The sequence below is a fragment of the Pyrus communis genome, chromosome 9 (genome assembly GCF_041283825.1).
Source record: "Pyrus communis isolate YQ-2024b chromosome 9, ASM4128382v1, whole genome shotgun sequence".
NCBI lineage: Eukaryota > Viridiplantae > Streptophyta > Magnoliopsida > Rosales > Rosaceae > Pyrus > Pyrus communis.
In genome coordinates this window covers 4,616,139-4,640,246 of record NC_142573.1, presented here as the reverse complement: position 1 = coordinate 4,640,246, position 24,108 = coordinate 4,616,139, and the positions used below count along the sequence as shown (strand labels likewise).

At 37.9% G+C, this 24,108-nt stretch overlaps 3 protein-coding genes and 2 long non-coding RNA genes across 7 annotated transcripts; all 5 read left to right on the top strand.

Moving 5' to 3' along the window:
* Nucleotides 1-715: 715 nt before the first annotated feature.
* On the top strand, nucleotides 716-4,554 carry LOC137741064 (uncharacterized). The gene is made up of 12 exons (XM_068480868.2): nucleotides 716-962; nucleotides 1,186-1,295; nucleotides 1,388-1,474; nucleotides 1,562-1,727; nucleotides 1,832-2,212; nucleotides 2,464-2,615; nucleotides 2,721-2,930; nucleotides 3,024-3,114; nucleotides 3,205-3,373; nucleotides 3,556-3,663; nucleotides 3,753-3,855; nucleotides 3,981-4,554. Exons 1-12 carry the CDS (start codon nucleotides 849-851, stop codon nucleotides 4,111-4,113), a joined length of 1,824 nt encoding a protein of 607 aa, XP_068336969.2. The 5' UTR covers nucleotides 716-848; the 3' UTR covers nucleotides 4,114-4,554.
* A 5,271-nt stretch (nucleotides 4,555-9,825) lies between these two features.
* LOC148694073 (uncharacterized) lies at nucleotides 9,826-12,299 on the top strand. The gene is made up of 8 exons (XM_088700136.1): nucleotides 9,826-10,159; nucleotides 10,260-10,411; nucleotides 10,514-10,720; nucleotides 10,817-10,907; nucleotides 10,962-11,160; nucleotides 11,434-11,541; nucleotides 11,809-11,974; nucleotides 12,050-12,299. The coding sequence occupies exons 1-8, from the start codon at nucleotides 9,962-9,964 to the stop codon at nucleotides 12,216-12,218; spliced, it is 1,290 nt and encodes a 429-aa protein (XP_088556262.1). The 5' UTR covers nucleotides 9,826-9,961; the 3' UTR covers nucleotides 12,219-12,299.
* Nucleotides 12,300-13,942: 1,643 nt separating this feature from the next.
* Nucleotides 13,943-16,039, top strand: LOC137738864 (uncharacterized). Of its 2 annotated transcripts, none has more exons than XR_015966221.1 (4): nucleotides 13,943-14,036; nucleotides 15,484-15,638; nucleotides 15,733-15,823; nucleotides 15,916-16,039. It is a non-coding gene; the product is annotated as an uncharacterized LOC137738864 (long non-coding RNA). The 2 variants fall into 2 exon arrangements; XR_015966220.1 differs by lacking the exon at nucleotides 13,943-14,036 and adding an exon at nucleotides 14,623-15,091.
* Nucleotides 16,040-19,169: 3,130 nt separating this feature from the next.
* On the top strand, nucleotides 19,170-19,994 carry LOC148694072 (uncharacterized). Its single transcript, XR_015966222.1, has 3 exons — nucleotides 19,170-19,222; nucleotides 19,413-19,520; nucleotides 19,610-19,994. It is a non-coding gene; the product is annotated as an uncharacterized LOC148694072 (long non-coding RNA).
* A 306-nt stretch (nucleotides 19,995-20,300) lies between these two features.
* LOC137739588 (uncharacterized) lies at nucleotides 20,301-23,672 on the top strand. Of its 2 annotated transcripts, XM_068479211.2 has the most exons (9): nucleotides 20,302-20,713; nucleotides 21,048-21,094; nucleotides 21,201-21,303; nucleotides 21,575-21,661; nucleotides 22,135-22,218; nucleotides 22,490-22,543; nucleotides 22,948-23,028; nucleotides 23,215-23,260; nucleotides 23,393-23,672. In XM_068479211.2, the coding sequence occupies exons 1-9, from the start codon at nucleotides 20,399-20,401 to the stop codon at nucleotides 23,467-23,469; spliced, it is 894 nt and encodes a 297-aa protein (XP_068335312.2). In that variant the 5' UTR covers nucleotides 20,302-20,398; the 3' UTR covers nucleotides 23,470-23,672. The 2 variants fall into 2 exon arrangements, with proteins under 2 accessions (XP_088555527.1, XP_068335312.2); XM_088699401.1 differs by lacking the exons at nucleotides 22,135-22,218; nucleotides 22,490-22,543 and having other exon boundaries at nucleotides 20,301-20,713.
* The last annotated feature ends 436 nt before the right edge of the window (nucleotides 23,673-24,108 follow it).

The following is a 24,108-nucleotide window of genomic DNA, read 5'->3' as shown; positions in this document are numbered from 1 at the left end:
CAAACACTCTACTACTTTATTTCACAGCTGCTTATTCTTACAACACAGCAGAAACAATTTTTTTTTAAAGCACATTAATACCAAACCAGCCATAAATATAGTGTAAAGTAGACGCAAGTTGAGAATTGATTTATACACACCATTTTTCATTCTTTATTTAGTTCATGAATCAAAAAAGACAAAAAAAAAATCAGAAGTCAGACTAAAATGATTATGTACCAGTGTGTATAAATTGCTCACGTGGAGAAGGGTAAAAAAAATGGGCCCAATTTTTTTGAATTTAGAGGCGCCACATGGTGCGGTAACATATTTTCTATTTTTTTACCGTCGGAAATCCAACAGTCCTGATCAACGGATCATTGAAAATCCAACGACTGTCAAGCATCCAAATTTGAGCCGTTTGGCTCGTTGCATTTCACGTGCGTTGGGAATATCTACTACTGATGTCCTGAGTTGCAAGCGGGCTCAAGCCCTGCCTTTAGTTGGGAGGGCAGTCCAACGGGCTCCTGCCTTTCACCCAAACGCCCCTAATTCCAAGGGCAATTCAACCTAATTCCAAGGGCAATTCGGGGACTGCGAGGGTTTGCTGTAAACGTGAAAAAATTTGAAAAATGAAAAACGTTACACGAGTCCCAAAGTCGAAGCCCAAAATTTGAGTGACGACCAAAATTCTCCCGCCAACCTCGAAGAGGCGGGGAAAGGAAATTTCAGACACATTACAAAATTAGAAATAGCTGCTCTCTCCCCTCCACGCACTGCTCTGTCCGAATCTCAGACTATAGAGAACGGGAGAGAAAGGGGAGTTTTACTCGAGCTCCGCTGCGGAAGACGTCGCCTCAGCTCGCAAGATGGTGGTGGAGGAGAGCAACAAGGTTGAGGATACTATGGTGGTCGGGAAACAACGCGTTCGGGCCGTCGGTGGCCAGACCTACGACTCCAAGAAAGGAGTTTCCTGCCATCAGGTGATTTTTGTTTCGTTTTCGGTTTTGGGTACTTGATTTGGAGGTTGGGCATCTGTTTGGTTGGTGAGAAAATTTTCAATGTAAAGGATTCGACTTTCCTAGCCCTTTTTCTTGGTTTCTGTTTCTCTTTGGATGACGAAAAAAGGTTGGGAATTATGAAACTTGGGGTGGATTTATCTTTGTTGGTCAATTTGTTTATTGATTTGTTGGTTGAATTCTTCAGTGCCGTCAGAAGATGACGGAAAAGTTGACAGCTTTGGCTGCCTCCTGTAAGAACGTCAAAGCGAAAGGCATTTGCCCGATTCAGTTTTGCCATAAGTGTCTGTGGAACAGGTTAGATTGGAATGATTTTTTCTCTCATTTTTCGTGTTTTCGAATTAAGTTTTCGGATTGAAATTAGTATTTGGGTGTTGAATTGAGAATAGGTATGGATTGAAAGCTGAACAAGTGGAACTCGAGGATGATTGGAAATGTCCGAAATGTCAAGGCAATTGCAATTGCAGTATATGCTTGTAAGTGTTTGGTATATTAGACAAATGTGTTTTTATAGTTGTTGGTGTTTTGGTGCTGCGGCTGATTAGACTAGTGTGCTTTATCAGGAAGAAAAACGGTTACCAACCCACTGGTCTTCTCGTGTACGAAGCCAAGGCGAGAGGGTTTCAATCTGTTTCTGATATGCTGACTATGTACAAGCCAAAAAAGCAAGGGGATGAGGATGACAAAAGCAAGGATGGCTCACCACAAAAGCGCGTCGCTTCAGAGAAGGTCTGGTGCTTTTGATTATGGTTGCTTTTGTGAATGCATATTGATATTGTTGATGTCGTTTTGGTTGGTTTTAGTGATGTTTTTATGCTCTCGAGTTTTGATAGGCAATTGTCGTTGGTTCACCAAGAAAACGAGGGAAGGAGAACACTCTCGATCGAAGCAAAGATATGAACTTGGATGCAGCTCTGAACTCTGGTGAGCAGGAAACTAAGAAAGCAAAGCGGGAAGAGTTGACAGAAGTTTGTAATGGCAGCAGGGATGGTGGTGCTACTGTGAGTAATAAGGATGCCAAGCCCAAGGCCAAGGAAGTCAGAAGGAACCGGAAAGTAAAGGAATGCCCTGTGAATATTGAGAATCAAAAGGTTGATCTTGACCTTCCCCTGCCACAGGGCAATCCCTTGACAACTGTAGCTGGTGTTGAATTGGCTGCTGAGGATGTTGGAAATGCACTGCAGTTTCTGAAATTTTGTGAAACTTTTGGAGAGGTAATTCTAACTTTTTGTTCCATACTTCTGTTACATATTAGACTAAAATGGTGTTCAAGTTTTCTGGTTCTATACCTGAATCAAAACTGATTGAAGTATCTGTTTAGCCCTTTGCATTTAGATGCTCACATGATTCATTTGCGTTCTATTAATATGAAATGGTTCTCATTTTTGCACATTTATTTTGTGTTTAAACATTCCTGAAATTTCACTGCACTTGAAATCTCATTTTCCTTTTCCTTTCACTTTAGTTTCTTAAAATCCAAAAATGCCAAGCTGAATCTGTACTTAGAGAACTATCACGTCGAGGAAGTGGGCGAAGGGGACGGCCTGGACAATACTCCTCAGTGATTCGATTTCATAACTATATGCTCTCCTTCATACAGAAGGGTTCCTTAGAGGAGTAAGAACTCTACCTAGCATTTTCCATTTATACATAAAGTAATTTAGTAAGCTTTAGTTGCGGGAAGTAACTCATTTGGTTTCTGTCAACTTTATTTCCTGTCAGGTCTTCTTTAGATCAATCAAGCTACAATAAGTCCTGGTTCCAAGATTTGGGGGAACTTATCTCTGCATCCGGTGTCTCTAAGGTCGATCCTGTATTAAAGGAACTGTCCCCAGAGTGTTTTAGCAAAGGCGGGGATGGATATGATATGTTGAACATCACTCAAAAGCTCAGGATTTTGAATTTCCTTTGTGATGAGGCTCTTGACACCGAGTAAGTGAATAAGCATAATATGTGAATCATTATTTTGCAATTGTCTTGGCTTCTGGATTAAGAGTGATGAGAACTTTCTGATCTTTCCTTCAGTATGCTAAGTGGATGGATAGAGGACCAAAATGAAAAATTGGTCCAACGAAAAAGGGACGCCAAAGAAAAAGTTGCTAAAGCAAAGGATAAGGTAATATGTAAAACAAGGCAACCTTTTATGAGGCAACATCTTTTGAAGAAAACATAGAGTTCTATTTTTAACTAAATCATATATTTGCAGGAGAGAGATCTCAAAAAGAAGTTGCAGAAGGAGATGACTAAGAGGATAATTGCAAACAATGGTTATCCTGTCCGAATTTCAGAACGTAACTCTGTTGTTTCACAAATCACAAGCAAGGCAGCTCAAGCTCACACTGAGGTGGTTGAAGCAATGGCCATGTCACCTAAAAGTAAGTTCCCCTTTAAAACTATCCTTAAGAATATCTGAGACATTTTTCTGTGGTTGAATGTTTTTCATGTTTTAATTCTTCATGAAAATCGGGTTATCAGTTTGCTAATTGTTAAGCTTTCGTATCCTGCAAGCAACCTTGCTATACATGCCCGTGTTAAAATGTTTTGACCTATTTTATAGGCAATGAAATATGTGAAGCTGTTAGAATAAAGGCTTATGTTTTGGATGTTCATGGCCGTGCATTTTGGAAACTGAACGGTGATTTTGGTGAAGATATTTTGCTTCAAGGTTAGTCTTAACTGTGCCAAATACAATTGGTAGATTTCCAGGTCATGAGTTATTTCGATGTGTAAGCTTTATGTTTACGTATTGTACAGATATGGGAACATGGGATGGAGCTCCTTCTGTTGAAAACTGGTTCGTTTATGGCGCTGAAATGAAAGAGCCAATCGACAAATACCTCTCTTTTCTAAGTCTAAAGTACGCACATATAATTGTTCTACATTTTTAATTAGGTTGAAATTGTTCTGATATCGCACAGTTTTCTCTTCCTCCCTTTTCAATGGACTGGTTGTTCATGCATTCATTGTTTGCTTGGCTTGCAGACAAGAACGGGCCAGGAGCCAGAGGCCATTCAAAAGTCGGTTTGCAAGCAAAGAAGAAGACTTGCAGGTTCCTCAGACTCCTGAAAGCAATGAAGAAAACCCTCCGGTTTCCGACACCTTCTCAAAGCAATGAAGAAAACATGGAGCTCAGTCCTGAGGCTAATTAAAGTTTTGAGCCATCAGAAGACAGTATTTATCTCCCCCAATTTCTGCACACACCTATATGGGATGGTTGTTTCCTACTTCAGATTTCCCTCTGTATGGCGGGGAAGTGATGTCGAATAGCCGGCCGACGGCCTCAGACGGAAAGAAATGTTTATCTGAACTTTTGGATAGTTGTATCTTAATGTTAGGGAAGTTATTTCGTACTACCTTTAATCCTCATGCACACTTTAGGTTACTTTTGGCCTCTGAATTGAAAGAATTTAACAACAATCAATCAAGGGACATGTAAATGATAGTGTGCAGAAGGAGTGCGCAAAAATTATTTTCCCTAATTTTATTTTGTGATGGGAAATGTAAAACAATGTGACGAGTTAAATTTCGATGTAAGCTATGATTTCACGTTTCTCTACCTGTGCTCAATTTGGTTGGGTGTAAGATGTGATTTCACTGTTTCTTTATCTTATTCGTAACGGTTTGGCGTTGGATAAAGTGATAAAAACTTGGGTGTATCATGTATGCTTGTTTCTCTATCTCATTCATAATAGTTGATTCTTGATAAAAACGAGAAAAATTTGAGTGTGCTGTGATTTTTCATTGCTTCTTTATTTCACTTGTAATGGTTGAGTATTGAAGAAAACAAGAAAAATTTGAATGCAAGTAGTGATTTCTAGCTCGAAGAATGTGACAATTGCAATGGTTACATTCAATCCTAAAGAAAACAATGAAGTAAAAGCTAGCGCTGAAAACACATGCGGGTGCATGTGCATTTGGATATGCTATTAACTATAAGCAAACCAAACTCTAAGAAAGCTTAAGTGGGTTAATTGGCTAGTTAATAATAAATGTACTTTTCTATATAAGAGCAACCCAAGTTCTATACAGTTGTCAAAGCAAACCTTTAACCTAGAGGAGAGGGAAATTGGTGAGGATCGACCAACATCAGGGTGTATGAACATAATTATATTTCACCACTGCGATAAAGCGTTATCTACAAGACAAATTTTTATTTCAGTGAGTACATAGCACCTTCACATGCCATAGATAAATGAGGGACATTTAAGTCATATTTATGATCATTTATTAAATAGTACTAGAAACTTGACTCGATTATTGCTAAGGTCCTTGCACTCTGTTAAAATTACTTAAGTAACATCGCGTGACATATCATCATATAGCCTACTACCAAAACAAGGTCGAGTGACGCTCGAGATTGAAGGATCAATTGTGCACATTATATAATGGGCTGTCTCAACTTAAGAAATTAGAATATTTTCAAGTTGAGGTGTGATTATCAACGTCATGATAGTGTACCTACTGTGAATGAAAATAAAAATGGATAGCGAAGAAAAAGTGGCCATCATTTAATTTTATTTCATTTTAATGAAATTACAAATATACCCTCTAAACCCTAGGCACCTCCTATTTATATGTGTTTTTGTCTCACTTTCATACCAACAAAGGCTGCCGCTACTCAGATTTATCTTGTCTTGTATTTTTCAACAAAAAATTTCAGCCATAAATCTGCTTCTCTTTTGCATTTCCCTCACTCTAATATGAAGGTATGTAACTTCTCTAGCATTTGTTATGTCTCAATTGCAAGTGTGCTGATACTCTCAGATCTATACTAATTCTGCATTTTTCTCAATTTTGATTGTAATCTTGTAATGAAAATGGATTAAATTAGATATTTTGATTATTGTTATCTCATCAAAATGAATTCTGTCGGTGCATAATTATTAGCCCAAGTTAGCAAATTATTATCATTTTCTTATACATGTGGGTTGAGAGAGTAGTGAGTCGATTAGAATTTCAAATTCAGAGATCAATGGTCACAATCACTTGAGTCACAAGTCCGTTATTGGATTATTAATGCATATCATCTCAATTTTTTTTTTAATTGTAACTATATATCTTGAAAATTGGATTAGATTATATCATTAATGCGTATAATTTTTGCACAACTAGTGGATTGCTTGCCTTGGTGGTTAGATTATCACTTTATGAGAGCAAGTTCACCCTTAAAAAAAAGCGCCAGCACCCAGCCTATTTAATTCACTCAGTGAATAGTGATAGATCCCAATGAACAATAATAGGCCAAATGCATCTCCATCCCTAACAAAAAATAGCCCAGTCAATTTTATTAAAATATTATTATTATTTATTATAAAATAAAAAAATTTATTTTTAATTTCTGACTTTATAAAAAAATATTATTAATTTTTGATATGTTTATAAAATATTATTATAAATTAACTTGACACACACCTATACATATAATAACACCATCGTCGCCGCCACCTTTAGCATCACCGACGGCCCGACTCGCGACGCCAAGCCCACTGTCCTCGTCTCAGAGAAGCTTGGAGAACCCGGAATCAACCTCCTCAAGCAGTTCGCTAATGTCGACTGCTCCTACAATCTCAGCCTTGAGGAGCTTTGCACTAAGATCTCGTTCTGCGACGAGTTGATCGTGCGTAGCGAGACCGAGGTCACCCGCAAGGTGTTCAAGTCCTCCGGCGGGAGGTTGAAGGTTGTGGGAAAAGCTGGCGTCGGCATCAACAACTTGGATCTGGTTGCGGCGATTGAGTTCGAGCGGTGAACACCTCCACGACCAACACCGTTGCGGCCGCCGAGCATGGGATTGCTCACGTCAGATGGCCCGGCTGTTAGGTCTGTCGATTCTGAGCTGGTCTCTTGCCTGGCTTGGGCTAGGTGCAAACCTATTAGGCTAGGGTGGAGTGATTTGGCTGGGGGCCGACCTGTTTTGGGTGTTGGGTGCTGGGCAATCCACTCTCGGTGGACTTGCTTTGAAGAAGTGACCATGATTTTGAGTTTTACCACGGAAAATGTTGACTCAAAAGAGGGTAGACAAAGTGTCTAGAGGATGATGATTTGAAATTGATGGATTTTTACCTTTGTTTTTTAACAAACACTATTATCTACACTAAAGGGAAAATGGTGGGCTTAACCTCACAATGGGCTAGCAATAATGTGGTTCGAACTCGCTAAAGAGAAATACTGCTAGACCGTAGTACTAAGTGGCTTTACCTCGTTAAGAATTTAGGATATTCTTTGATATGAATTAGTGAAATAGTTAAGTTTTTTGAAGTAACAAAATTCCATTGAGTAGGAAGAAATACATAACATTAGGTAGTCTTTTCACGATAGTTATCATTCCTTAAGTATAGATTTTTTTATTTTTTAGAAAATTTTAAGGAAAAAAAACAAGGGAGTTTTAATGAAACACTCTTAGTACAATTTACTTTTAACGAAAAATCACATTTTTACCTTTCATTGATACTATTCACTACACCTTTATTTGTCCATTTTCATTAAAACTAGTTTGTTTTTTAGACTTTTCGTTAGTTTTCCTAAAAAACAAATGTAGATTAGTAAATTGTACATTCAAAATTTTAATAACAGTTCATTATGCAATACATAAATAATAACTTCTACGGTAAAATTTTCAACGCAAGTGTGGTGTTTTTTTTTACCACAGTTGGGAAAAACAATGGCGCCTATGCACCTTGGTGTATGTTGATCTCCACCGATCTCTCATTCTTAACAATTAACAATTTAAGTCACTAATACTTTTATTTATCCAGTTAAAATTTAACAACATTTTAAACAATTCTTGGTTTAAAAACATTAATTTAAAAGCTTGGACATGCATGCACGCAGGGTAGCTATAACTTATTCAAAACATTACATAAGTAAATTTTCTTAACAAAAGATTCACGAGCTCACACTCTAACTAGTCATAATCTTTCTTTTTTTTTTTTTTTTTTTTCAAAAAAAAAATTATTATTTTTAAGGAGAGAATGAAGGTTCAAAATTATTAAAATAATTTATAAAAGAGGAGTTTCAAATCAAGGATGCCTGGGTGGGAATGCAACATACTCTTAAGTGTGTTTTTTTTTCCTGAACAAACGATATTATTTTCGCTAAGAGGAGAGGGTGAGCTTAGCCTTACAATGAGTTAACAATAATGTGGTTCAAATTCGCCTTTGGCAGGAATCAAACGTAAGACCTCTCAATTACAAGTGAAGAGGAATACCATTAGACCATAATATTAAGTGGCAACATGCTCTTAAATTTAGATTGTGTGAGATTAAAGAGTTCAGACTTGAACAAATACCAAGTTATTCAACAAACTTAAACAGAAAAACAAAAAGAAGAGAGAACAATTCATCCTCTGTAGCCCATTCATAAGACATGTATGTCATACCTGAATCGGGCAAATGAATTTTGCTTTGACGTTCTTGCATAACGCCGCAAATTCCATCTTTCTTTGACGGCATGGCGGAATTTAATCAACAAAAAAATTAACCAAAAAGATAACTCCAAATTTCATTAACAGTAGATGCTTTCTCATCATCCAAACAGAAATAAAAACAAAAACAAGATAAAATGGGCTAGGAAAATCAACTCTCCCGTACATTCAAAACCCTTTCACCAAATAAAACCAAGCCCTTGAATCGCGTACTTGAAGCCGAAAAATAAACAAAACTCACCTGGTGATAGGTTTCATTCTTCGAACTGGCGATCCAGCCTCCTACTGCCACACTGCCGTGTTTCTGGACAACCACGTTATTTTCTGCAACGGAGCGGACCTCCACTTCCATCCTCTCAATCGTAGCACAGCAGAGCTCGAAGCCATCCCCATTTCTCTCCAAAAACTCGATTCAGAAATACAAAAGGATTGTCACCTTTGAAGTATGCCAAAGAGACAGGTCGCAGAGGTGTCAATTCTGAAATCTTCCTGGTGCCCGAGTTCAAAGTATAAATTTGAGGTGTGAGTGATTTTGTACTTCTGGCGATGGCTTTGAGCTTTGCTGCGGCTACGGTTGAGAGGATGGAGGTCGAGGTCAACCCCGCCGCAAAGAATATGGTTATCCAGGAGTACGGCAGTCTGAGGTTTGGATCGCGGGTTCAAAGAACAAGACCTGTCACCAGTTGAGTTTTGTTTTTGGTTTCCAAGTATGCGATTCGAGGGGCTGTGTTTTGTGGTGAGAAGATTTTTAAATGTAGGGAAGAGTTGATTTTCGTAGCTTTTTTTTTATCGTGTTTCTTTTATTTTGTTTGGATGACGAGACAATGTCGGGAATTTATGTAATTCGGAGTAGAATTATCTTTTTTTGGTTAATTTAATTTTTGGTTAAATTCTGCAGTGCCGTCAGAGGAAGACGGAACTCGCGGTGTTGTCTAAAATGGTCAAAGCCAAAGGCCCTTGCACGGTTCGGCTATGCCATAGTTGTCTGAAGAACAGGTTCGATTAGAATGAAAATTAGTCTCCTTTTTTTCGGTTTCGGAGTAAATTTTTTGGACTAAAATTGGTGGTGGGTGTTGAATTGAGAATAGGTAATACATTGAGGCCTGAGGCAGTGGCACAGAAATGTACGAAATGTCTAGGCAAATGCAATTGTAGAATATGCTAGTAAGTGGTTTAATACCCACTGGTATTCGCATGCACGAAGCCAAGAAGAAAGGGTATCAATCTGTTGCTGATATGTTGCGTGTGGAGAAGCTGCAAAAGAAGGAGAATGGTGACGGCAAGGATGGTAAAGGGCGAATGCATGTGGCTTCAGACAAGGTTTGGTGCTGTTGATTACAATTTTATGTTTTGATTGGTTTTATTGCTGTTTAAGCGGGCTTATGATCTTGGTTTTGGCAGGCAACGAGTTTTGATTCACCTTGCAAACGAGGGAAGGAGAACGCTCTTGATCAGAGGGAAGATGTGAACTCAGATGCAGCAAAACCGGGCGAGTTGATGGGAACTTGTAATGACAGCAGAGATGATGCTGCTGCTGCTGTGAATGATGATGATGCCAAGGCCAAGGGGCAAGGCTGCAAGAGGGCGTCGCAGGGTCAAGGAACGCCACGTTGAGAGTAGAGAGGTTGAGCTTCCCCTACCTCAGGGCACCCCATTGACAACTGTAGCGGGTGTCAAATTAGCTGCTGAGGATGTGGGAAATACTCTCCAATTTTTGAAGTTTTGTGAAACTTTTAGAGAGGTAATTTTTGTTCTATTAGATGTTTGATTGAAAGATGCTCTAAACTTGTTTTAATTTACTTTGACACTTGAAATCTCATCCTTTATTCTTTTTACTCTAGTTTTTTAAGATTGAAAAGTCCCAAGCTCAGTCTGTTCTTCGGGAACTATCGCGTGGAGGAAGTGGGCGAAGTGGACGTCCTGGACAGTACTCCTTCATAGTTCGATTTCATAGCTATATGCTCTTCTTCATACAGAAGGGTTTATCACAGGAGTAAGAACTCTACCTAATATACTATTGTTATGCATAAAGTACTTCTAGTATTTAATGAGGGAAATAATTCATGTGGTTTCTGACATCTTCACTTTCTGTTAGGTCTCTAGAGCAAGCAAGCAACAACTGGTCATGGTTCCAAGATTTGGCGAAGCTGGTGTGTGCATCGGGGGTCTCTAAGGTCGACCCTGTGATGAAGGAGCTGCCTGCAGAGTGTTTTATTGGAAGCAGGGAGGGATACAATGCCTTAAACTTCTCCCAAAATCTTAGGCTCCTGAATTTCATCTGTGCTGAGGCTCTTAACACAAAGTAAGTAGATGATACATAATATGTAAATTATAATTGTGTTATTGTCCTGTGTTTTCTGCGTTATGAGTGATGAGAACTTTTCAATCCTTTGTCCAGGACACTGAGGGGATGGATTGAGGAGCAAAATGAAAGATCTGTTCAATGTAAAGGGGACATGAAAGCAAAAGTTGCTCTAGCAAAGGATAAGGTAATATGAAAACAAGTCGAGCTTTTATGAGGCAAGCATTTTTGAAGCCAACATAGAAGTCTGCTTTCACTAAATCTTATGAGCAGGAGAGAGATCCAACCAAAGTTGCAGGAGCAGATGGCTAAGAGGGCCACTCCAGACAACGGTGATGCTGTCCCAATTTCAGAGTCGGACTCCATTGCTTCAGTTCTCAGAAGTGAGGCAGCTCAAGCTCACACGGAGGTGGTCAAGGCAATGGCCACGGTACCCCAAAGTAATGAAACAAAAAGTAATAGGAATATAAAATGTTGACGTGGCTTAACCGTGACCACACAAATAGAAGGGCATGAGAAGAGTACGGAAATAGGAAGGCAGACAATCCACCTCCTTTTTTTTATTGCTAGAATCGATGTTAAAACTATCGTTAAGACTTAAGAACACTTTTTGAGATGTTTTTCCGTTTGGTTGAAATGCTTTTTATGTTTTTGGTTCTTATTGAAAATCTGGTTACACGTGCTTACGCTAAAATTGTTGACTTATTTTACAGGCAATGAAATATGTGAGGCTGTTAGAATAGAGCCCTACATCGTGGATGCCGATGGACAAGCCTTCTGGAAACTGAAAGGCGATTTTGCTGAACATATATTGCTTCAAAGTTGGTTTTAGCTGTTCCAAATACAATGCATTGATTTCCCATTTTTGAGTTATTTCCGTTGAAATGTCTCACATCTGACTGTATCAATGACAAAATAATAGTTTAAATACCCTAATCTCACTCCAACTAATATCGAGGCTTTTTGTGATAAAACCCCACACTTGACGGATTGTGTACATGGTAATTACCAAGTTGCAAGTTGGAGACAATATTGGTGTTGTTAAAAGTGCGCTGTATGTAATAATTTTATTTTCGACTATTCTACAGATCTGGGAACCTGGGATAGAACTCCATCTGGGGAACGATGGTTCATCTGCGGTGCTGAAATGAAAGAACCAATTGACAAATACCGCTCTTCTCTGGCTCTAAATTATGCACACATACCTGTCCTGTTTTACATTGTTTATATTGTTCTGATGTCGCAAAGTTTTATTTAACCCCACCCCCCCAAAATCCCTATTTTTTATGAACTGGTTGCTGATGCATTAACTGTTTGATTGGCTTACAGGGACAAACAGGCCAAGAGGGAGCAAAGGTGTTCCAAAATTTCTTCAAGCAAAGAAAAAATGTCGCAGCTTTCCCGAACTTCTTTGGAAAGCAATGAAGAAAACACTCAGGTTTCCCAAGCTCCCGATTGCAATGAAGAGAACATGAAGCTCAGTCAGGAGGCGAGTTAATTTTTTTAGCCTAGAAGACATTAAAGCCCATTTTATTTTATTTTATTTCAAATACATAGAAGGGGATATACATTTACAAGAAAATATGTATACATACAACTATACAAGTTACAAGGATCCGGTTGCATGCCCAAATTTCTGTATGAACTCCTACATGGGAAAGCCGACCATAATTACTTTGTGACGGGGAATGTAAATTTTAAGATGAGCTTTGTCATAGTTATTTCTTCACAGCCTTTAGAATATTCATGTCTTCATCTCTCTTGATATTTGCTCCTAGTTAAGATTCCAAATATTTCAAAGTACCTTGGGTTTAGGTCCTTATGCGTTTGTTTAATTAAGACTGCTTTTGTAAGAGTATTTTTGCTCATAAGCGCTTTTTTGAAAGTGCTTTCGTTAGAACTTTGGTCTTGTTTAAGAGTGATTTAAGAAAAGCTAAAACACTTATGATTGTGTTTGGTAGGAAAGGTTAAAAGTGCTTTATGAAGAAAGTGGGTAAGAAGACTTTCGAGTAAACAAAGCCGAGCCTTCTGCCGGAGCCTTAGATGATCTGATTGGCACCGCCGCAGGAGGAGAACAGAAGAAGATGGTGGAGGGGGGGGTGGTGGTTAAAGGGGAGGATAGGGAGTAGAAGAATTAGGGCTATTGTTGGAGTTTGATGAGTGAAACTAGTGGAGTGAGGCTTTCGTTGGACTTGGATATGGTTGAGATTGCCAAGACTACTGGGTTTCGGGGATGTAACTTTTAAAATGTTGGTATCAACATTTCTTACATGTGCAACTCTTTTTAAATGTTGATATGAACATTTCTCACATTTCTTACATATGTAACTCTTTTTAAAGAGTTACATTTCTTTGTAGTTTCAGTTACTTTCTCAGCAATGAAACATAGGACAAGAATAATAATACTTGAAAGGCTTTTTAGCTAAAATGATCCCTGAGATTTATCTAACTCTTCAATTTGGTTCTTGATATTTGAAATCAATAGAAGTGATCCCTGAGATTGTCCACTATCAATCATTTTGGTTCTTCAGTGAAAAATTATGTTAAATAAGGATCAAAGTGACAAAATTAACCTCAATATAATAAACAATAGGCTAAAACAATTTAACAAAAATTGAGGGTATTTTTGTCATTTTATCCTTATTTTATGGAAATTTTTCATAGAAGGACTAAAATGATTGATTGTGGACAAACTCACTGACCAATTCTATGGAATTCAAATCTCAGGGACCAAAATGAGGAATTATGCAAATCTCTAGAATCATTTTGGCTAAACAACCTACAATTGACCATTGAAGCATACATGAATTTTTTTTTTTTTTTTTTTTTTAACAAACAATAGATAATTTACACTATCAAGATAGATGACCTGGCTTAATTGATATCACATATGCACAACATACCACCGTATAGCCTACTACCCGAACAAGGATTTGTCATTTTGTATAGCATGATCTAAGCCAATCTCCAAGGTGGGGTCAAGGTCGAGATAGAAGGATCACTTGTGCTTGTTATATAATAGGCCGCCCCAACTTGAGAAATCAAAATATTTTTTAATTTGGGGCATGATAATGAGACGGCCTAACAAGATTCAAAAGGGAAATAGCTGACAAAGTAAAAGGATCCCCATTTTTTTCACTTTGAATTAAATTACAAATATACCCTTCAAACTCTAAACGCCCCCTATTTATTTGTGTCTTCGCTTCTCACTTTCGTACAAGCTAAGATCGTTGACGGTTAGATCCACTTATCTATTGTATTCTTTTCCAAAAATTCTCCTGCTTCTCTTTTGCAGTTCCCTCACTTTAATCTGAAGGTATGAAACTTCTCTAACACTTTTCTAATTTATCTCCACCTTCATTTTCGCCGGCGCTCTTAGATCTTACTAATGTATTTTTCTCAAATTTGATTGTGATCTTGTAAAGAAAAATGGATTAGATTAGATCTTACGCATCTAAATGAATTTTGTGGGTGAGTAATTGAGAGAATTTTTCTCCTTTGAGTTGAAGTGCACATATTTTGTTAGCACACATTATTAGTAAATTTTTTTTCTTTTCTTTCACAAACGTTTTGGGGAGGGTGGAGAATTAGTTATAGCTCCTCAGATTTATGACAGAGTTAGCTATTTGAGTTACAATTTTAATTATTATTGATGCATATCGTTGAATGATTTGTTTCGTACATTAAGTTTTAAACATTAAGATGTATAGATTTTGTTTGGATGATGATTTCAGATTGATGGACAAAAAATAATCGAGGAAACAAAAAAGATGTAGATTAGTTAATAATCCATACCCTCGAAACTATAAAAATGGTTCAATATCTAATCCCTACCCTAGTGTTTTGAAATAACTGTTTTTTCTTTTTTTTTAACCAAAAGAATTGTTTTATCAGATTAAAGGAAGTCGATGCTTTTAGGATTTTACGGAAAGAAATCTGAAGAATATTCATGCTTTCAAGCTTTTACGGGACAAAATCTGAAGAAAAAAAATCTAGGTCTATGAGTTTTTATAGAAACAAATCTGAAGAATAAATTAAATAGGAAAGTAAGTTAAAACTCCTGATACTTTGCAACCATAAAAGGAAAAACATATTAACAAATCCCAAAAACTTTGACTGGCCACCAAATTCTCCTGCCAAATGTCGAAGAGGGAAGGGAACTAGGACAGTACAAATAGCAGCTCTCCAATGTCCCGCATGATCATCATGAGTTAACTATGCAATCTCCCCAATGGCTGAATGCGAGAATATAAATTGAGGCTTAGGGAGAGATTTTGTTCTTGCGAGTCGATTTCTGAAGAAAATGGTGATAACTTCAAGCTCTTTCGCAGCCACAGTTCATCTTCTAATATGAAAGAAATAAGCTCGAAGGTAAAACTTTTATAATTCATGAGCACACACTCTAACCAAGTAACCAGTCCTAGTCTTTCTTCATTTCTCATATTCAGACAGTGTGCGAGATTGAACATAGATATTTATTCCACAAATTTTATCTGGAAATTAAACAAAAGGAAGATATATAGGAAAAACCATTCTAATCTAGCCTGTTTATAAGCCATCTATTGCATAATTGAAGAGGGCATGTGCCTTCTATCCTCTACTTTCTTGCTTACGTATTACACCTCCATCTTCTGCGCTCGGACGTTGCTTTCCGTGAGGTGTAAGAACTCTACCTTGTATGTTACATTTATGCATAAGTACTTCAGTAGGCTTTAATGGTGGAAATAATTCATGTGATTTCCGCCACCTTCATTTTCCTTTAGGTCTCTAGAGGAAGCAAGCACCAACTGTTCATTCAAAATTTGGTGAATCTGATCTCTGCGTTAGGGGTCTGTAAGGTCGACCTTGTGATGATGGAGCTGCCCACGGAGTGTTTTGGTGGAGGCGGTGATGGATATGATGAGGCTCACGACACTGAGTAAGTAGAAGATACATAATATGTGAATAATCAATTTTTGTAATTGTGCTGTTTAGATTTACGAGTGACGATAACCTTTCAATCTTTTCTCCAGTAGACCGAGTGGATGGAATGAAGAGCAAAATGAAAGGTCTGTCGAACAAAAAAGGGATGCCAAATGAAAAATTGCTAATGCTAAAGATAAGGTAATGTGAAAAACCAGGCAAGCTTTTGAGAGGCAAGCATATTTTGGAGCCAACAAGGGGTTGTGTTTTTTAACTAAATCATATATGTGCAGGAGAAGGATCTCGAAGCAAAGTTGCAGGAGGAGATAGCTAAGAGGACCACTGCAAACAGTGGCGATGCTGTCCAACTTTCAGAATCCGACTCCATTGTTTCGCAAATCACAAGTGAGGCAGCTCGTGTTGTGCGGAAGCTTCAAATATGAAACCAAAGCTAATACGGTAAAATATGACAAGACAAATAATTCATAAAAAACACAAGGATTTATACTGGTTCGGCGTAAGCCTACATCCAGTTCCGAGACGGCGAGGAAATTCCACTAATGTCAAAAGGAGATTACAAATAGAGTTTTAACTCTCAAACCCAATAGCCCACATACACCCAATAGCTTTCACTCACCAAAGAAACAAATAGAGAAAGAAATATAATGAATAATTTCTTCTCTATACATATAGCTCAAAGCTATTACAACAACAACTACTTTGGTGGATGATTACTAACCAATTGAAGCAGCAACTTGTTCTTCTTTTTGGGCTCTCTGCAAGACTGCAACTCTCTGATTTTTTCTCTTAATTTTTCTCCTCTGAAAACAAAAGGGCAGCAGCTCTCTTCTCTCTCTCTCTATCTCACAACCGAATGGAAGAAAGCAACCAAACCCTCCATTATGAAGGAGCCAAAACTCACGGGTGGTAGACAACCAAACTTTTCCCTTTTACTTTTCCCTTTTTTCTTCTCCAAAACAAGGAAAGGTGTTGTCCACCTTCTTGTTTGTTTATTCTAAAGTATATGGCCACTTGGCCACATAATCCAACAATCTCCACCTTGGCCAAGTTCCGAAAGCATCACAGAGAATCGAATCAACAATCACCATAAGCACCCAAAGTACACACTAAAGACAACGGGAACTAAATCAAATTCTCCAAACTTACCAGTGCTCATAACAATTTCCACCTCGACTCAAACTGTACCAAAGCCAACAAAAGTAGACCATTTCTCTACCGTCTTCTCCAAATTTGCAAACCATAAGTGCCTTTATCAAAACAAAAAGTGATTCAAACGAAGAACTGAAATTCTTCAATATCACCAACAAAAGATCAAGTACACCATACCAAAGTTGGACACACAATGAACTCCACCTGCTCACAAACACCATGGTCTTAAACTGCACCAATAGACTCATTCACATAGCATGGCACATTCTCCAAGTCAAAACTGATTACAAATTTGGTAACAAAGTCTCACATACCACATACGAAAATATGCCCTTCACTCAAGTTTACCATCATCACATGAGCACCAACAGGACAACCAAAATTTCAAATTCAAATAATCAGTAGGAGATCCAAAACCATACCTCAACTGGAGTCTTCAAGAAAGCTAATTGCAGATGATGGAGACCAACAGACCAAATAGCAGTGGCAAACACATCCAACCAAATGTCCATAGCCCAAACAAAGTTAGAAAGCATATAACTTGCCTTCTACACGAGGGTTCCACACAAATGTTCTGCAGTGCATGTGGTGTATCCAAAATAGTGTGGTGCCTCACTATCCAAACTTGCAGAACTCAACAAATTGGCCCTCACTGAATTCAACTTTACCAAAAAAAGCAAAACCATACCAATATCCAAAACAATAAAAACACCGATGAAGAGCAACTGACATAACACAAACATACATAGAGGCTACTAAGCAACTTTCTCAAATCATAACAAGGAATCCTTACAAACTCTTAAATCTCCATATGTAGTGGAGAGATTTAAGAGTACCCACAACACCAGATTCTCTTCCTTTTTTTTTTTTTTAAATTTCAAATCTGGTGTAGCCAACTGTCATCATAGAACAAAGTCGAAGTCGTCATCGACGACATTCGCACTCGCACCAGCATTATCTTTCAGTTTTGGGCAATCAACTTTCCAATGCCCTTCCTTGCGACAATAGTTGCATGTGTTGTTTCTGGTCTTAGACTTCGATCTCAAATTTCCTTTATTACTACCTGAACCATATTCCCTATCTCTGCCTCTTGCTATCAAAGCCTCAGAATGAGAATCATTCAAATTTCCAAATACTTTGTTCTTTAACTCTCTTGAATTCAAAGCGGCTTTTACATTCTCCATACAAATAGAATCTCTCCCATATAACAAAGTTTCGACAAAATTCGCATACGAAGGAGGTAAAGAACACAACAAAATCAAAGATTGATCCTCATCATCAATTTTATTATCCATACTTTTCAAATCCATAATAACCTTATTAAACTCATCAAGATGATTTTGAATAGGCGTACCTTCATTCATACGGAGAGTGTACAAACGTTGCTTCAAATACAAACGATTGGTGAGGGATTTGGTCATATATCTACTCTCCAACTTAAGCCACAAACCAGCTTCAGTAGTTTCATTATCCACCTCACGAAGAACTTCATAAGATAGTGATAACATAATTGCACTATGTGCTCGATTCAAAGCGTCTTCTTTTTCTTCAGCAGACCAATCTTGTGGCAAGGCTTCCACACCCTGTAGCGCCTTAAGCAACCCTTGTTGAACTAGCACAGCTCGCATCTTAACCCGCCAAAGGCTAAAATCATTCCTCCCATTGAATTTTTCAATATCATATTTCACCGACATATTCGATGGTTTCATAGACATACTTGTACAAAGCCCCAAGTCGAAACCCAGAGCTCTGATACCACTTGTTGTGCGGAAGCTTCAAATATGAAACCAAAGCTAATACGGCAAAATATGACAAGACAAATAATTCATAAAAAACACAAGGATTTATACTGGTTCGGCGTAAGCCTACATCCAGTTCCGAGACGGCGAGGAAATTCCACTAATGTCAAAAGGAGATTACAAATAGAGTTTTAACTCTCAAACCCAATAGCCCACATACACCCAATAGCTTTCACTCACCAAAGAAACAAATAGAGAAAGAAATATAATGAATAATTTCTTCTCTATACATATAGCTCAAAGCTATTACAACAACAACTACTTTAGTGGATGATTACTAACCAATTGAAGCAGCAACTTGTTCTTCTTTTTGGGCTCTATGCAAGACTGCAACTCTCTGATTTTTTCTCTCTATTTTTCTCCTCGGAAAACAAAAGGGCAGCAGCTCTCTTCTCTCTCTCTACCTCACAACCGAATGGAAGAAAGCAACCAAACGCTCCATTATGAAGGAGCCAAAACTCACGGGTGGTAGACAACCAAACTTTTCCCTTTTTTCTTCCCCAAAACAAGGAAAGGTGTTGTCCACCTTCTTGTTTGTTTATTCTAAAGTATATGGCCACTTGGCCACATAATCCAACAGCTCGAGCTCACATGGAGGTTCTTGAAGCAGAAATAGCCATGTTACAGGAAAGTAAGTTCCAATTCGAGTATCTTCAGCCCTTCAATTTCCTTTTTTTTGTTTCTATCAATTGATGTTTTTCTTTTAATGTTGTGGGTTTTCATGGAAATCTGGTTATCGTTTTGCTAGTAACTAAGCTTTCGTATTTTTCATGTGCCTGTTATACATGCTCGTGTTAAAATTGTTTTGACTTATTTTATAGGCAATGAAATATGAGAGGCTGTTAGAATACAGCCTTATGTTGTGGATGCTGATGGCTATGCCTTACGGAAACTGAAAGGCGATTTTGGTGAAGATATATTGCTTCAAGGTTAGCTTTAACTGTGCCAAATACAATGTGTAGATTTCCAGTTCACGAGTTATTTCGATGTTCTAATTTTACTTTTCAGTATTGTACAGATACGGGAACATGGGATGGAGCTCCTTCTGTTGAAAACTGGCTCTTTACGGTGCTGAAATGAAAGAGCCAGATGTTTCCTAGTTCGGATTTCGCTCTTTACGACAGTGCTGATTCGAAGGGGAAGTGATATTGAAAAATTGGCGCGCTGCCTCATATTGTGGTTATGAAAGTTTAATAGTTATTTTTTTATAAAGCGATATATTTACGGTATGAGGGGTGAGAAAATAAATTGGCAGTGAACTCGTCATTCAGAAATACGAACATAAAACTAGTCACTCACAAGTGAAGAGAAATATCACTAAATCGTAGTATCAGTAGCGAATAGTTGGATCACAATTTTTTTTGTAATGGGAAATGTAAATTATGGGATGAGCATTGGTCATAGTTATTTCTGAACCGCTTTTGGAACTTATATAAATGATTTTCATGTCTCTTGATCTATCTCGAATTCTTGGTCAGGCCTTGAAGTTTTTTTCATTTGTTCATGACTATTTTGCGGTATAAAACACTTGAGTTCATAATATATATATATATATATATATTTTTTTTTTTTTGGTTACAGGGTGCTCTTATTAGAAGGTAGAAAAATAATTCAAAAAAAGCTTGGAAGTATTTTTAAATTTGTTGTCAAATTGTATTTTTACAAGTTATCTAAAAAGCAAAATAAAATGGATAACATGAGGACACGTAATCAGAAATTTGGCGGTTGGGAGTAACCAGCAAAACTACTGAAGCTTTCTCTCAAAATCTGAATCTTTGAGGAAGGAGAGTGAGAGAGAGAGAATCCAATGGCAACGCAAGCACTATCTACTCCAACTGCAACTGCAAGAGGAAGCAGCAGCTCCTGCCGCCATCATGACGTCAACCGCAGCCGCTTTCTCTCTCTGCGCCACCACACCACTGCCTCATCCTCATCAAGGCCCATCACCAGCTTCCTCATCCACCTGGATCCCATTGGACGCAGAGCCCACCAACTCTGGAAGTCCAAGCCCAAACTGACCATCCAGAGAGCCGCCGACTCTTCCACTCAGCCTTCCACCGTCACCTCCTCCTCTGCCGCCGGCAAAGCCATCGTTCCCGACGACCAGTTCTCCCTTGCTAAGGTACCCTCTGCTCTTCTTTACCTTCCTCCTATTTCATTCACACACGTGCGAGAGGTACGTGCCAATCGTCTGCGAAACAAAATATGCACATATAAAATCGGTTGCAAACTTTAAAAACAAAAATATAATTGATGGGATATGTAATAAACAAGTGTAGTGTCACTTTATTGTCCGTTTAGTGTCCATTCAGTTCTACTTTTTATAAAAGAAAATTGTAACCAGTTCTATTTCGTGCATATTTTTGGAAAGATTCGAGGATTCTAATATAAGTTGTTTATGTAGATATGAATATGTATACTTGTATCATGTAGTTTTTCTTGTGTGGTGTTTGCAGGTTTCGTTTGGGGTTATTGGTCTGGGTGTTGGGGTTTCACTCCTGTCGTGAGTACTTTATCGCAGCATCAAGTTTGTAAATTTTTTGAGCATATTTTGATTCTTACATGTTTTTTCGTAATTAATTCATGTGGTTGTGATGGATTTGGAACAGGTATGGTTTCGGAGCGTATTTTAATATCCTTCCTGGGTCCGAATGGTCGGCATTGATGCTCACATACGGCTTCCCTCTTGCAATCATTGGTATGGCTTTCAAGGTAACACTAATTACCAAAGCCATTATCTTGTGTACAAGTTATAATGCAGGCTACTGCCAGCTTCAAATGTTGTCCGTGTGATGATGCGGATTAGTAGATGTTGATTTGTTTCATGAACATTTTGTCTAGTGAATTTGCTTTGATTCTCAAACAAGTTCACACCTAGGTTCTTGCTCTGCTATTTAGACAAACTTCGGCTTTGTTTATTTCGTGACTGGAAGTATTTTGTGTATCTATTTGCATCATCGTGTTCCGTTATTCTGTTTTGTAGTATGCAGAACTAAAGCCAGTGCCATGCTTGACTTATTTGGATGCGCTACAATTAAGGGAAACAAGTGCCACCCCAATCCTTACACAGGTAATTAGATTGAACTGCCTCGTTTGTGACATAAAAGACGTGGTAATGTAAGAAAATAGATGTTGTAATGGTTTATATAAGGTGTGGTAAATTTATTGCATCAACCCTCGAAAACCTTGGACTGTATGTGCCAGTAACGAGTCGTTCATTAGTAGTATTGTCCCATATATATTTAGGTGATTGCAGTTTTGGGCAAGATTTGTAGTTTCTTCTTGTGGTTCTTCATAACAATTTTGAACGAAGGCGGGAGGTGATTGGAAAAGGATCTCTTGAAGAAACGTGTGCTTGAGAATCAATATCATTAAAATATAGAATAGGATGTTGGGGAAATATGATCAACCCCTCTGAACTTCGGGGTTAGTTCTAAGTCCATAAATGGATAGAGTGGATCACTTCTTTGAATGTCTGATGCATGCAATTCATGGTTTTTCTTTTTTGTTGTTTTAGCCAAATGTTATGATATATGGATTTAGGTGAGGAATGATGTTACGAGGTATCGTTATGGAGATGAGCAGCATTTGGATGAGGCGTTGAAACGAATCTTCCAATATGGTCAGGTGCGTTATCTGCTTTGCGTGTAAATACAAGAACTCTATGACATCTATTCATTTGTTTCGGAATGTTCTGTGAGAGTGAAAGAAATGTTTGGCCTTCTGTATACCTTTTTGGAAGCGACTTGTCATCACAACACTTCACTTTTAAAAGAATTTTGGATGTAGATAATCTTATGCTCAGTGCACAGTTATTCTGAGGGCCTCATTAAAGAATATACGCTTCAAGCACTGTTTTGTGCTTAACATCTTCTCGTTTACCTGGTTTTCCTTTCAGGGTGGAGGAATTGCTCGGAGGAGTGCACCTACTCTCCATAGTGTTCGTGAAGAGGTATGCTTCTCACCAGCAGTTGGTTTCAAGCACATAAACTTTCGAGTTTACTAAACAAAATTTTTTTTGTGTCGAAATGTATCAGCACACAGCAACTTTTGTGGCCACTTGTAATATCCTTTTGATTACCCTCCACTAAATAAAACTCTTTCGGGAATTTATATGAAAGGAGAATTTGTTCTTTCCTAAATATCGCAAACAAGAGCAGACTGATGACATGATATGATTGCTCAATTATTTTTGAAGTATCTTGCATCTTAAAGAACCTCAACCATTTGTAACATCCTTAAGGTTTTAATCCTTTCAATTTGTGGTGAGGCTATTAGTTACTTTGTATCAAAGTGTGACCGATCATTATTCCCCGACTGCTAATACTATCTCAAATTATGATCGTATGTTCTTAGGTCACCGGAGATGGTAGATACTCTCTAGTCCTGGTGTTTGAGGCCAAAGCTCTGCAGTTGTCAGATTTTGAACAAAGACAGGTAAAGAATTATGAGTCTACAGAGTCCCGCTGCACCTGTTAATAGTCGCATTTATCTATATTTAGATTTATTCTTGAAGACAATGTTTACAAGTTTGCTCGTGCTTCACGGCATAATAAATTATTTGACCTTGCATTTTGAGAAAAGGATACTGCATACTGATTAATCGAATTCTGACATTTCTAGGTTAAGTTTACTTCATTCTTCGGACCAGGAATCACAGCTGAAGTTGGTGAGTTTTATTCCTAAATGCTTCAAGTCCAATGAAAATTTTCGACCTTGTAGAACTAGAAACCTGTGGCTTCAACAATCTGAATTTCACTTATACCGAACTTTTTGGAATACTACTTACTTTGTGGTGCAGGGAAGGGAGAGAATGATCTATACGAAGTCCGACTTATTTCCAACTCCAACGCTAACCCTTCTGCATCACCATTATAAAAAAAAAAAAAAAAAAAAAGATGTATTATAGTTTGATCGAATGCTACTTTGTAGTAGTGTAGTTTCATATTACGCGGCTTTTTGTCACTTGTAATTTGTAAAACTTCTGTTTAGATTCAGTTGGCAGAAGCTTTATTGTATCATACACGGATTTTTGAAGAGAGAATCGGAAATATGAGCAAAATTGAACTCGTCGTTACTCATCTCGGTAGCTTCAAATTCAATTCTGCTTAGTCCATTCCTTGAAGCTTAGATCTTCTACCACTTCGAGTAGTAGCCAACTTCTTCAATTTGTTGTTTTTCTTTTGGCTATTTCGAGTCTTCTTCTATTATTTGCCCGCTCTCTTATGAGCTTGTGGGACTAGTGGTTGTCTAAGATGGTTATCCGAGACGTTTTTGAAAGTGGTTTTGAATTATATTCTCATTCTCCGCTTCTTTGGGCGCTTGCGGGTGTAGGATGGGGCAACGCACCTATATATCTCTCTTATTCTAATGTTCCTCTCCAGTCTCTATGTGCAGGATGAGCCTGCACGTGACGGAGGTCATAAACTTGATGTACATCATTATAAGATAGTTCTGGAATTGTCAAGGTTTTCCATTTTTCTTTTTTGTAACCTCTCGTTATTTTCAAAAAAATTT